The 13732-nt window shown below is 37.8% G+C and overlaps 1 protein-coding gene across 1 annotated transcript in view; it reads left to right on the top strand.

Annotated features, from left to right (window-relative positions):
- Window positions 1-5585, top strand: part of CTSC (cathepsin C) — a 48123-nt gene extending 42538 nt beyond the window's left edge. The window contains exons 6-7 of the mRNA XM_062196850.1: window positions 3110-3241; window positions 4714-5585. Coding sequence (XP_062052834.1) covers window positions 3110-3241; window positions 4714-5216 — 635 coding nt within the window. The 3' untranslated portion in view covers window positions 5217-5585. The remainder of the gene's footprint in view (window positions 1-3109; window positions 3242-4713) is intronic.
- Window positions 5586-13732: the final 8147 nt, after the last annotated feature.

Below are 13732 nucleotides of genomic sequence, written 5' to 3'. Positions count from 1 at the left end.
TCATTGAATCATATGAAAATCACATTTATCTATCTGAGATTGTGGAAATGTGGTTACTGCAAATCCAAGTGGGTCAGATGCACTTCTTATTCTTTAATGCATTGTAGTCTTCTTAAGGGGTCATGGGTCCTTTAGAACCTACACTGGCTTTGCCTTTTGAAAGGAGGTGTTAATTACTTTGGCAGCTGACATTCTTCTGGGAAATTCTGGGAGTTGAGGGAGGTTATCTTTTCTCATTGCTGGGATTGCCTTGTTAACAGCATTCTGAGCTCTTGAATGTCCTTGTGGCCTGTCCTTCCACAGCTCCTTATGGTCAGATAATGAGGATTTAATGGTCAATACAGAGAGAGAAGATTTCCCTGACTGCTGTGAGCCAGGAAGGTTGGGTGGTCAAAAGGGGACCATTTCCAGACTCTCTGGGGACACCTTGGAGTCTCATGAAAGCATCATCAGTTCTAGCTGTTTATCCACTCATCCAGCTCTTTGGTGTCATTTAAAACAGGGACTCCTTTTTCAAGGATATTACTATTGGGATGATTTTGAAATACATTGAGAAGTTAACTTTGTTCTATTTAGTAACTACATGACAGGGAAAGAAAATCTGGAAATATGTCTAAGTATATTTATTAATGTCAAAGGACACTAATCTTACTGCCCTAGGAGACACTGAAGCTAGCACCTACCATCTGTTAGCTATGTGACCTTGGATGGGCTGTTTCCAAACCTCACATATTATCAAGTGAGTAGGTTGTACAGTAGTTGAATTGCAAGGTCGTCTTCCTAGTATTTCTCTTCTAATACTCAAAGCTTAGATGGACCTTCATTAGCAAAAGGAGTTTATAATATGGATAAACCTGAGATTGGGGTGGGGGGATTTTGAGGGCTATCAGAAATGATAGAGAATAAGAGGAAGTAGGACTGTAGACAGAGTCTACCGCAGGACCTTGTGGTATTGTACTCTCCAGAGGAGGTTCATGTTATCATCCAGGGTTCTGTCTCTCCTGTAGCTTAGGAAACATTAAAAGTTGACTGTGTCCATTGAATTCCCTTTACTTTCAGGTGCAGACACGTATTCGTCTGTTCATTCCTTGGCCTATTCTACAAACATGCATTTAGTTTATTCACTGTGTCAGGCACCATGATGAAGAAAATCCATTTCCTTTAATATCCCTGGAATTCCATAGTTTAGTTTAAGGAACATAAGTATTTCAAACAGAGTTTAAGATAATCAAGGCTGAGCATAAGGTGTCCTGGCTTTGTTTGCCTCCATAGGAATGTAAATCAGCAGTTACCTAGAGAGGAGAAAAACAGTGTCCCTGATCATATGTTTTCCTGGTAATATTTCAAATGCATATTAATACTTGTGGATACTTCTTTCTAAAGAAGGAAGTTACTAAATTCAGATTTACTAAAGAGACTTCACTGTGTGTGGATTAAGTTACTGGAATTGTATAATTATTCATAAAGCTTATTTTGCATTCATAAGTGCATGCTCGTCATCCAAAAAATTCAAATAAATTGCTAAAGCTAATATGTTAGCAAGTTGAATAACACACCAGCTGTGAAGAACCGATTAATGTCAGTGTCTGGGATTTGATATGAGCATATCTCCATGTAAAATTTGTATCCATAGCAGAGATGGATATAGTGTATATATATATATATATATATATATATATATATATATATACAAAGATATATATAGATAAATATAGATAGATTATATATAATAATAGAGAGAGCAAAGCGATCCTTATTTTTTTAGAATTATAACAAAGTAGAAGTCCCATTTTGTTGCATTTATACCAAATTTCCTTATAAGTATATATTTTGAAGAAAATGAATATTATTTTTATAAATTACCTTGTAATAGAATGTTTTCCCTTTTTTTAAATAGCAACTATATTCCTAGTAGATGATTTGAAGTACATTTGTTTTGTCCTTGTCTAAACATCCAGGTGTTAAAGTGGCTTACTTTTCTCACCACCCCATCTTCATTTAATTACTTTTTATCTAATCTTTAACTAATTTACATTTAACTGATTTTTATGGTATTCATTTCCTTCAAAATATAGACTATACTCCATCTTCATTTAATAGCTTTTTATCTTCCTTTGACCCATGTTTTTACTTCCTCATTACCTACTTTAAATCTATATTTATCATTGTGATCATTCTTTTCTTTCTTGAGCTCTGCTGTATGAAGACACTGTATAATGTTTGGAAATTACCTATTATGAAAAAACCCTTACTTGGATTTCAAGTTTTCGGTACTAAAATAAATGTTTTAATTGGACTTTTCATGAAGTCCAACTTTTTGAACTTTCCCCTATTTTGTCTCCTTGACACCGTTTAAACCTAATTCTCTACCATACAGACACACCTGAGCCACTCTCAGGGTTACTTCTACCTATCATGCTTTCGAAAATACTGCTGGTGCTTGGAAATATCATAGTATGGGTGGTTTATAAACAATAGAAATTTAATTTATTTCTCACTGCTCTGGATGGTGAATCCTAAGATCAGGGCTCTCCAGATTCGGTATCTGGAAAGGACCCTCTTCCTGGCTCATAGACTGTTGTGTTTTTGCTACAACTTTACATGGTACAAGAAATGAGAGCTCTCCTCTCTCTGGAATCTTTTATAAGGGCACAAATCCTACTCATGAGGGCTCTGCTCTCATGACCTTTCGCCTCCCAAAGCCCCCACTTTTTAATACCATCATTTTAGGAGTTGACATTTCATTAATTTGGGGAGAGACACATTTATTGCACTGCATTAGATTACTTGAAAGCTTCTCTTAACCTGATGGCTCAGAGTGCTGTGGACATGGATTCCCTTTTAAAATCAAGAATCTCAGAAGTTATGAGGTGTTTATTTTTTCTTAAAAATCTAAAATATTCTGAGAGTCAAATGTAGTAAGGTTTGCCTTTTGATGACAAAGTATGAAATTTTAATGTTTGCCTGCAAGCTCCACAGTTTTTGCTGATTGATTCTCCTAGTGCTGATTCTTATGAATGGCAACAATATTCAATATAAATACTGTATTAATGTATCTTGTGAGGCTTCACATGCCTCTTGGATTTATATTTTTCTTTTCCATCTGCAGAATCTTGTGGAAGCTGCTACTCATTTGCTTCTGTGGGTATGCTGGAAGCAAGAATCCGTATACTAACCAACAATTCTCAGACCCCTATCCTGAGTCCTCAGGAGATTGTGTCTTGCAGCCAGTATGCTCAAGGTAAGTTGTATGTCAGGTGTATTATCTGAGCTATTTACATGTGTGCAAGTGGCTACTGTTGGCAGAAGCAAAAGGATGGTATACTAGAGAGTAGTGTCTGTAGTCAGAAAACTTATGTGCAGGTCTGGCCTTGTCATTGACTTAACAGATGGTTTCTCACGGAATTCAATTCACCCCACAGCACAGTGTCATTAGTGTATATTGAGTAAGCACCACCTCTTACACATAACACCTAACAGTGCTCAAAACCCTGAGCAGAAGTAGATATAGCCGCTATCCATGTAGGTTTGGGGTGACACACCAATGTGTTTTGTAATGTTTTGAAGATTCACAGCTTTAGAGCATTGGAGTTTCACTTCCAAACATAATTTCATTCCAAAACTCAATTTCTATTAAGCCATGCTAATATGATTTCTCAGATAATTTAAAAATTCTGTACTTGGGGGGCCAGCGCTGTGGCTCACTTGGTTAATACTCCGCCTGCGGTGCCGGCATCCCATATGGGCGCCAGGTTCTAGTCCCAGCTTCCCCTCTTCCAGTCCAGCTCTCTGCTATGGCCCAGGAGGGCAGTGGAGGATGGCCCAAGTGTTTGAGCCCCTGCACCCACCTGGGAGACCAGGAAGAAGCACCTGGCTCCTGACTTTGGATCGGCACAGCGCTGGTCGTGGCGCCCATTTGGGGAGTGAACCAATGGAAGGAAGACCTTTCACTCTGTCTCTCTCTCTCATTGTCTAACTCTATCTGTCAAAACTAAAAAAAAAAAAAACAAAAAAAAAAAAAACATTTTGTGCTTGGGAATTCAGAACAAGACATGTAATGCGTGTGTAAAGCCCATCTGCCATTGATTAAGAAAGAATCATTACCATTTTGAGGTTTTCTTCTGTCAACTCCAGATGTGGCCACTGGAATGTTTCCCAGCTCTCAAAACATTTGCATCAAAATAAACATTTCTTAATTACATTTCTCCAGAGATATTTTAAAGTACCTGCAAATCACTGGGCCAGGAATGCAAGAGGTCGAAAGATGACTTGGTTGAGGAAGCGCTGTGGTGTGATGTCCAGTTATTTAGCAGTGACAGCCATCTCTCTTATATTTTACAGAGAAGTAACTAATCTAACCCCATGAGGAAGGTGCTATTACTGTGTATCATTTTACAGATAAGTGCTGAGAGTACAGAGAAGTTAAAGTCCTCATAGCTCTGGGTTGAGGCTTCAGAGCCTCCTCACTTCACTATATGCCGTGATTGCTTTCCATGTTGGGTGCTAAGTGAATAACTGTGCAGTTTACAGGGGTGAAAAACAGCTAGTTGGTCAATGGATGAATGAATAAGGAACATGCAAGCCAAGGACAACTACCAAGGCTACGATATTAGAGATAATGGAGCACAGAAGAAGAAACAATAGGAATTGGAACACTTCTGCTATACGCTTTGTAATAAAGAGGTCATAAATGTGTTTGTTGTGTATCCTCAGGCTGTAATGGTGGCTTCCCGTACCTCATCGCAGGAAAGTATGCCCAGGATTTCGGACTGGTGGAAGAAGACTGCTTCCCCTACACAGGCACTGATTCTCCATGCAAAATGAAGGCGGATTGCTTTCGTTACTACTCCTCTGAGTACCACTATGTGGGCGGTTTCTATGGGGGCTGCAATGAAGCCCTGATGAAGCTTGAGCTTGTCCATCATGGGCCCATGGCTGTGGCTTTTGAGGTCTACGATGACTTCCTCCACTACCACAAGGGGATCTACCACCACACGGGTCTGAGAGACCCTTTCAACCCCTTTGAACTGACTAATCACGCAGTTCTGCTTGTTGGCTATGGCACTGACCCTGCCACTGGGGTGGATTACTGGATTGTTAAAAACAGCTGGGGCACCAGCTGGGGTGAGAATGGCTACTTCCGCATCCGAAGAGGAACGGACGAGTGTGCAATTGAGAGCATAGCAGTGGCAGCCACACCGATTCCTAAATTGTAGGGTGTACCTTCCAGTATTTCATACAAGTCACCCATCATAACAGGGGATTGATTTAATAACAGACTTGACTTTTACAGCAGCATTTTCAGAAACTTGCATACAGATTTCTATGAAGATTTTTGCTTTTAAAGTGAAGCTACCTTTTATTTTAATATACCTTCCCATCAACCACTATTTTACTTTTTTCTAAATATTTGAGTGGTGGTGAGCTGTGAAATAGTGGATTTTGCTGATAATTTGTAATTCAGATGTTATATTTTAAAAAATCTATATGAAAGTACAAGCTGGTTTTTAAATTGTATAAATCACAAGACAATATGGCAATGATTATTAAATTCTTATAATGCTTTTTTATGGATGTTTAAGTGATATGTGTCTTAGGATTTATATGTGTGCTTAAGAGAATTTTTACCATTGATTCCTTCATTTAGATGCGTGTAAGTCATCTATGTAGGTATATATTTTAAAAAGACAAACATTGGAGGGTATTTTAATTAAAAACAAAACTATGAACTTTATCACAGATAAAGCCTAGGGAACTGTAAAATCATCCCTAGATATTTGATAAGCCAGAGGCCATACAAAAAATAAGGATGGCTAAACTTATTGTGGTGTGTATCTTACATTTTAGAGATTTGGTTAACCTTTTTTGAGTGAGCAGTAATAGCATAATGAGTGGACAATTAACAGCTCAAATTTTGGATAGCTCTTAGGAATCTACAGTGGGTATTCACAGTGGTATGAAACCTCTGCACTGAATAAACAGAAAACATCTATTAGAAATAATGTGACAGGCAAATTAGACAGATCTTTGTTAACAAGAACCACAAACTTTTGGGATTGCAAGGAACCATAAAGCTCACAGTCTAATTCTCTACACAAATATGGAGGCTGAAGCGTAGAAAGAAGGCAAATAACTCATCTGAGGGCACATATGTAATAAATAATGGAATTCTGATTAGAACTTAGATCTAAATCCAGTTTTCCTTGAGTATCCTAAAACATCTAGTTTCCATCAAAGTGTCCATATTCACCATGGAATTCACCAGGCATATTAGCTGCATAGTTGGAAATTTTACCTTGACCTTTTAAATCTCAGAGTGTGTTATTAACTTCATGTATTTTTGCATTGCAGTTCACTCAGGAGCTTGTACTGGGCTTAAAGGGGTGGCTTGTTGGCCTCCTGGCATGCTGTCACATACCATTGACACCTCACTGATTGACAGGTTAAGACAGGATTTTTATCACCTCCAAGATATATTTTCTTCATTAATGTTACTGATTGAATGTAATTTTAGTCCTACATTATGCCTAGCATTGGTGCTATGTAAAAAGGTAAAGAGACATTTGAAAACAAGCATAAATTTATTTTTCACTAAAATGTATGAAAATACTACCTGTCAGCTCAACAGACAGTATTTTATTTAACATGTAAATCTGAGTTTATCCTCTGGTTTTCAAGTTGGACAACAGTCAACTGACATCTACAATGGAGACTTAGGGAAATACACGCTTTGGCATGATTTTATGAAGACCCTGGCTGAGCTCTTGAGTAAAATCATCACTGTCATTATTCATTGAAACTTTAGGAAATGTGGGAATGCCAAATGCAATGGTAACCTGACCAGCTATCTAAGAATCTGGCTTTTGCAAGCATGATCAGTTCAGAACAAGCAGTGGTTTGAAGAGACTTCGTTTTCAGCAATGCCAAGACAGATTCCACCGAAAGAAACCAAGTTGCTCTGTTTACTTTAACCTGGATTAATCTGCTTTGGGAGGTATGCATTTCAGTTCAGTGGATCAAGGCACCACGTGGGATGTCCACATTCCATACCAAGATGCCAGTTAGAGTCTTGGCTAATTTGCTTCCAACCCAGCTTTCTGCTAATATATCCTGGGAGACGGAAGAAGATAGTTCAAGTGCTTGTGCCCGGGCTACCCATGTGGGTAACCTAGGTGGGGTTCCTGGCTTTGGTCTGATCCAGCTCTGGTTGTTGCATGCCTTTTGGGAATGCACCAGCAGTTGGAGAATGGAAGACCTCTCTCTTTCTCTTTCTCTCTCCCTCTGCCTTCCTCTCTGTTGGTCTGCCTTTTAAGTAGATGAAAACTAAAAATAAACATTTTAAAAAATAAAGATGAAAACTTGTTTAAAACAGTCTTCTCTGGAACACTGCCTTACTTAAAGACAAGATGATCACTAACTCAGTCCACTGTGGTGGAATTCATTGAAGACAGTGCCAAAATGGAATATTACAATTCTTTCAGCCTTGCCATTCGACTATTAAGATTTTAAAAGCAAGTTTCATTAAATCCTGTTTATATTGATGTAAATAGAACATTGTCAGAGATTGCTAACAAATGGAGTTTTGTAAGACACAGAATGGGAACTCTAGCTAACCTCTCCAGAGAGATTCCCAAAAAAATCTCAAGAGATGCCACACATGGGTGACACTAGATGCCACAAGGGAGGAAAATAAAGTTTAGCTGGTCTGTCTAGCACAACCATAATACAACACTAGGGCTTTGAGTGCTTGCTTACAATTTCTGGCCCTGCCACTAACTAGCCATGACACTTAAGGCAGTTTTCCTAACTTATTTGTGCTTCAGCTTTCTTGTCTGCAAAATGGAGATAACGAATAGAGTAGACATTTCTTTGTTTTAATTCTCCCTCACTAAACCCTTTCTTTTACTATGAAGGAGTCAAATGTACTTGTGTATGCATTTTTGCATGGCATGACTTGCTATTTAAACTTATGACTTTCACCTTTCCAAGTAGATTGGGCTAATTGAGTTTCCCTGGCCATCCAAAGTATTTGACCTCTAAACACTGAATTCAGGAACTGCATAGAGTTAGATAATAAAGGATATATGGGCATACTTCATACTCTGAGGGCTAAATGCTTTCAAAATGAAGGGCCTTCAAAATATTTATGGAAAATAAGTATTAGGAAAAAACAATTCTTGGATTTTAAAAAAATGCACCAAAATAAATTTATCATTTTCATTCCATTTTCTATAAATTTTTTGAATTACCCTCGTAAAACCAAAGTATGTAGAACACTGCTGGGCATGCAGTAAGGAATATACAGATATTAGTTTTTCCTCAAGTCATCTTTAATGAATTTGAATCGTAAAATCTTTTTTATTATGGGGAAGCAGCTAAGATGCTACATAAACATAAGCCCTACTATGAGATGGCTTATGAGATTTTTCAATGGAGTAAAGAACCATAAAGAGGAAAATTGACAAAAGGACCCCTACAAAGAAAAGCCTTCAAAATATTTTGATTAGGGGGATGATTTTGAATTTTTGCTACAGGGGTTTTCACATCCTCTACCCTCTGCACCACTGCTCTGCACAACCTGCTTATGGAAAGAACAAACTTCAGAAGTGTTGGAGTTTAGGAGAGGGCATCAGAGATGAGTAATAGGCCCCACCCAGGGAGAAGTTGCAGCAACTTTGACATGAAGAAAGGTTAGGGTTGATCCAAAGTAACAATGTGATTTTTCCTATTCATACTCTAAACGTTACAATAAGGTAAGCATAATGGATTCAGGTAACATTTGTATTTACTTCAAGTTTGTTCCATTTCTGTTGTTAGAAATGGGTTTGTTGATGGGAGGTGAAATAGCACACCTGAGGTTCCAGCAAATAATGATAAATCTAAACCCTGATATGCTTAGAATTCTGTATTGAACCTGCTCCCTCCCAGTTAAGAAAAATGGAGAAAAAAATCTAAATTGTGTGAAATCAATATTCCCGCCTCTTCCTATAAAATAATTTCTGAGAGAGTGGGCATTTAACTTAGCAGTTAAGATGCCTGTGTCCCATACCAGAGGAGGTTCAAGTCCTGGATCTGGCTCCTGACTTCATCTTGCTGCTAGTGTGCACCTTGGGAGGCAACAGTGATGTCTCAAGTAGTTGAGTCCGTGCCACCCACTTGAGATCCTTGGAATGAGTTCCAAGTTCCCAGCTTTGGCCTTGTCCAGCCATGGCTACTATGAGTATTTGAGGAATAAATCAGCAGATGGAAGCTTGCTTGCTCTCTCTGCTTTGCAACCCTCCCACTTCTTGAACAAACATAAAAGTAGAAGAAATTTTACCTCTCCTTTTCCAACTTTGAGGATGTGAAGCTAATGCAATACTTTGATTTTGAAGTTTATGTCCTTAAAGACAGTTTGTTTTTTAAATACAATTTTCAAAGTTGTTAAATGGAGAAAGAGTATAGAAACCTCAAACTCCACAAATTGAGAAAAAATAAACCTGCGCCTTCCTTTAATGCAAAAGATCTAAAGAGGTTGAAATCCTAACAATCAATTGGAAGGAAATAAGTTGGAAAAACAGCCTTCCTTGAGGAAATTAGGGAAATGCCATGAAGCTAAGGTTGTGTATTAAATTCATTGAGGTGATTTTTTCCCCTATAATGTATTTTCTGAACTTCCAAGAGTATTGAATAGTTTCACTGCACTTTAAGATAAATAACAGAAAATGAGTGTTTTTAGTATCAGAGTTTTATACCCCATTCTCTTCTGTGGGTCTCCAGGAGAGTTACAATAGAAACTCATTTTTCCTTTAGATTGAATGATCCTGGGCTGTCCTGAGAAATGGACACTATTCCCAGCAGATAGAGGACATTATCCTAGTTCCTCTGGCTAAAATTCAGTTGTGTAAAAAGGATGTCTGTAGAAACACAAGTAAACAATACAGTATTATGCCTCCAAATGTCCATGGACTTTGGAAGCAGGCAGTCCTGATTTCAGTCTTTGCTCTTCAGTGTCTGTTATTTGGACTTGGTTCAGTTGTTGAAGAGAGATCTCTAGTTATCAGTGTCTGTTAAAAGATGATGCTAATACCTATTTTGAATGGTTATGGTAGATCTAAAAACAGGAGTCTTTATATAAAATGTACTTTAAGAAAAGGCTTAAAGTGCTTTACAAAGGTAAAGATGCAATACAAGATAAGTTAGAAATAGGTGAATGAACTGAATTAAAGAGAAGACAAAGGGAGGAAAGCAATATATGACCATGAAATGAAGCTCACACAGAGTTGTCCACATTGACATTTGGGGAATCATTCTTCTTCAGTGGTTCTCAACTAGAGGCAAATTTAACCTTTTTAAAAGGTGTACAATTTAGTAAACACTTAGCTGTAATTTTTAAGAATGGAATTCATTAGTGGACTAGATATGATTAATCCTTGTTTTTAAAAGGGAGAGTAAAATAGGAAGGTATATTGTTTAAAGCTCTGATCCTTTACCCCTACTGAGTCATGGGTGCTATTGAGACTGATTAAAACTGTGGGTCCTTCCTCCAGAAAATTGCACATATAAGAAGTCTTCAAAATTTTATGGAAAAGCATATTATGAAAAAAACTGCATATATTTCAATTATTTGGCACCAAAATATTTTATCTTTTAATTCCATGTTTTGTAAACATTTTGAAATGCCTTCATGCTCACCCTATTTCCTTATAGAATTTCAGCAGGTTCATGGATACTTGTAAACTCCCATCCAGACAGGTAAATTTTGCAGGCAAGGGAACTCTTTCCCCTAGCCAGTATGCATTCCAAAGTGCAGATATTTTCATTACTTTCTTTGAGTTTTAGATAGAGAACAACTATTGAAAAAGTTTCACAGGTGGGATCCAGGGAGCCCCACCAGCTAGACATCTCCACTTCAAATCTAATCCCGGCTGAGGTCAGACCCTTTTTGGAAGCTCTGCTCCCTATTTGTTCCTGGAGCCTTGATGGATGTCTCAGTTTACACCTCTCTGTCTTAGTTTCTGTGGTGCTGGAATGTTGTCCTACTTTAATCATCTGTAGAGGCAAGACTGACCAGTAAAATATCACCAAGTATCTCTTTGCCTGCCTTCCTTGCTTCAGGAGAGAACTCTGATTCTCTCTGCCTGCCTTTGGGAATTCTTGGCTTTGTGCAGTGCCTGGATCCCCCATCATTGTTATTCTGCCATCCACTACTTTCTCTGTGTCCCTCTCCTTGAAGCTTACTGCTGCCTCCTTGCTCTGTCTGCCCATTGCTGCAACTTTTCTCAGTGAATGTCTGTGAAAGCCAGATGTTTTATTTTGGTATGCAGTCGGTTCTGCTTTTACGGGTAACAATAATAACAGCTGCCGATTTTCAAGATCTTACTTTGTGCTAGGTGGTGTGGTAATCCCTTTACCTATGAGAGCACTTCAAAAGTTTGTAGAAAAAAGAATTAAGTGATAAGCTTAGAAACAGACATTTAGCCCAGTAGTTAAGATACCTGTGTCCCACACTGGGAAAACCTGGGTTCAATTCCCAAGTCTGGTTCCTGATAATAGTTTCCTCCTACTTTGGACCCTGAGGGGCAACAGTAATGACTCAGGTGATTGTTTCCCCAAATTCGAGATATGCATTATGTTCCTATATCCTAGCTTTAGCCTCACCCTAGCCACAGCCATTGACTGTAGACGTTTGGGGGAAGGAATCAGCAGATGGGACTGCTGTGTGTGTGTGTGTGTGTGTCTGCCTCTCAAATATTCTTTCAAAGGACAAGTTTATTTTTGAGCAGAAACTTTAAAAATCCATGTATACCATTGATCATAATGCATTTCTATGAAATTTTTGAAGACATGTACATGGATTTCAAAAATTTTTTGTACCAAGACAAACACATTTAATTATAATTTCCACAAACTTTTTGAAGTACTTTTGCACAGTGTCTCATTCAATTTCTTACAAAGATCTTGTTTTACAGATAAAGAAAAAATTTTCATACATCATTGAACTCATGTATTTACTTGAGATTTGAACTCTGACCTCTTGTTGGAGGCCCATAGCTCTTAACCACTCTGTACTTCCCTCAAGATGTTCTTTCTGTACTTTCCCAGTTGAGTTTTCAAGTCCTGGTTTCTTCTCTTCTTTATCTCACTGTAATTGTTTGTCACACTTGCATCTGCCCTGAGAGATAAGATACCCTTCTTTAACTAGGCTAAATAAAATAAGGGTGATGCCTTAGTCCACTTTCTTTTGCTATAACAGAATATCTAAGATTGCATCTTTAATAAAGAAAATGGGTTTATTGAGGCTGTGAAGTCCAAGGCCATGTTGCCAGCATCTGCTCAGTTTCTGGTGATGGCCTCAACTTACACTGGAAACAGAAGGGATATAGACACATGAAGAAGAGACACATGTGGGGTATATTTACTTTCTAATTATCCCACTCTTGCTGTGACTAATCTGCTCCCTTGAGAACAAGAATTTATGCATGAATGAGATTACTACATTCCCTCATGATCTGAACACTTTACTGGTTCCCAACTCTGAATGTTGCTACACTGCAGAACAAGCCCCTTCATGAGTTTTAATGGAGGCAAGCCCTAGCAGGTGGTCTCACAGATAGACAAGGATATCAAAAGGGAAGCATTGAAAAAGGGATGACAAGCTGTATTTTAAACATGTTGAATTTCGGCTGACCACTGCAAAACATTGTGAGATTTTCATTTCAAAAGTGTCTTACCAGAAATGTGATAGTGATTCTTATGAAGGATTTGGCAAACCTAATGTTTAGCAGATTTGCTGCAATTTCTATAAGTTCAAATGGAAGGCATTTTCTGGCAGTGCACTTGGCTCTCCAAAGGAGGGTGCATTATTTCACTTGAAGTGCAGTAACAATGGAGTTTTTGAGGACAGTAACATCCCTTCTAATAAAAAATTAAATAAATAAAAGAAAAAGATGATTGAAGTCTTCTCTGCTGTATTTCATATACCTCAGGGTGTTTGTGAAAAGACAGTAATCAAGAAGGTGTTCACAGAACATGTTCAGGTCCACAAAAACTTTAAAGTCAATCTGGGAACTCACTATTTTTCTGTGTATTTGAACTACAGACCTACTGAGCTTTTGAAGTTTGGTATGTTAAAAGAACAAAAAGGAACATTTTTGCATGAATTTTTAATCAATTCAGTTCAGAACCCTTTTAGTATGAGGAGTGCTGCCTCTGGAAGACATCCAGAAAACATGACTTGTGGGGAGCCTCTATGTTTTTGTTTTGGAACAACTTTGTGCAATTAATAACCTAAAAAACCTAGAGGACCAACAAACAAGAGGTTGATCATGTATAGTATACAAGCTTCATAATGTATTATATATATTAAAATAACTATGCCACCAATGTGACTACATCTAGAAATATTTATATTATAGTATATGGGAAAGAGATGCTCTATTGTGTTGTAAAATGCAAATGGACATGCAATTGCCTTCAAATGGGGTGAGAGATTATGAATAACTAAACAAGTTATTTCCTTGTTTTTGTTACAAATCACAGAAAATGTCAAGAACTTCTACAAGACCAAGAAATCAAGACCGGATTCATAATATTTTGTAACCTATTCAAGAAAGAAACATCTCAATGTTTCTAGATCTGTTAATCAGAAGCAAATTACTCAAGAAGAGGGTATTACATTAACCTCAAATACTTAGAGGTAGAGATTACTGGGGGCCATCATAACAACTGCCTAACATACGTAACTAAACCA

This window comes from Lepus europaeus, chromosome 7 (genome assembly GCF_033115175.1).
Source record: "Lepus europaeus isolate LE1 chromosome 7, mLepTim1.pri, whole genome shotgun sequence".
In the NCBI taxonomy this organism is placed as follows: domain Eukaryota; kingdom Metazoa; phylum Chordata; class Mammalia; order Lagomorpha; family Leporidae; genus Lepus; species Lepus europaeus.
This window is presented reverse-complemented; position numbering and strand designations above follow the sequence as displayed.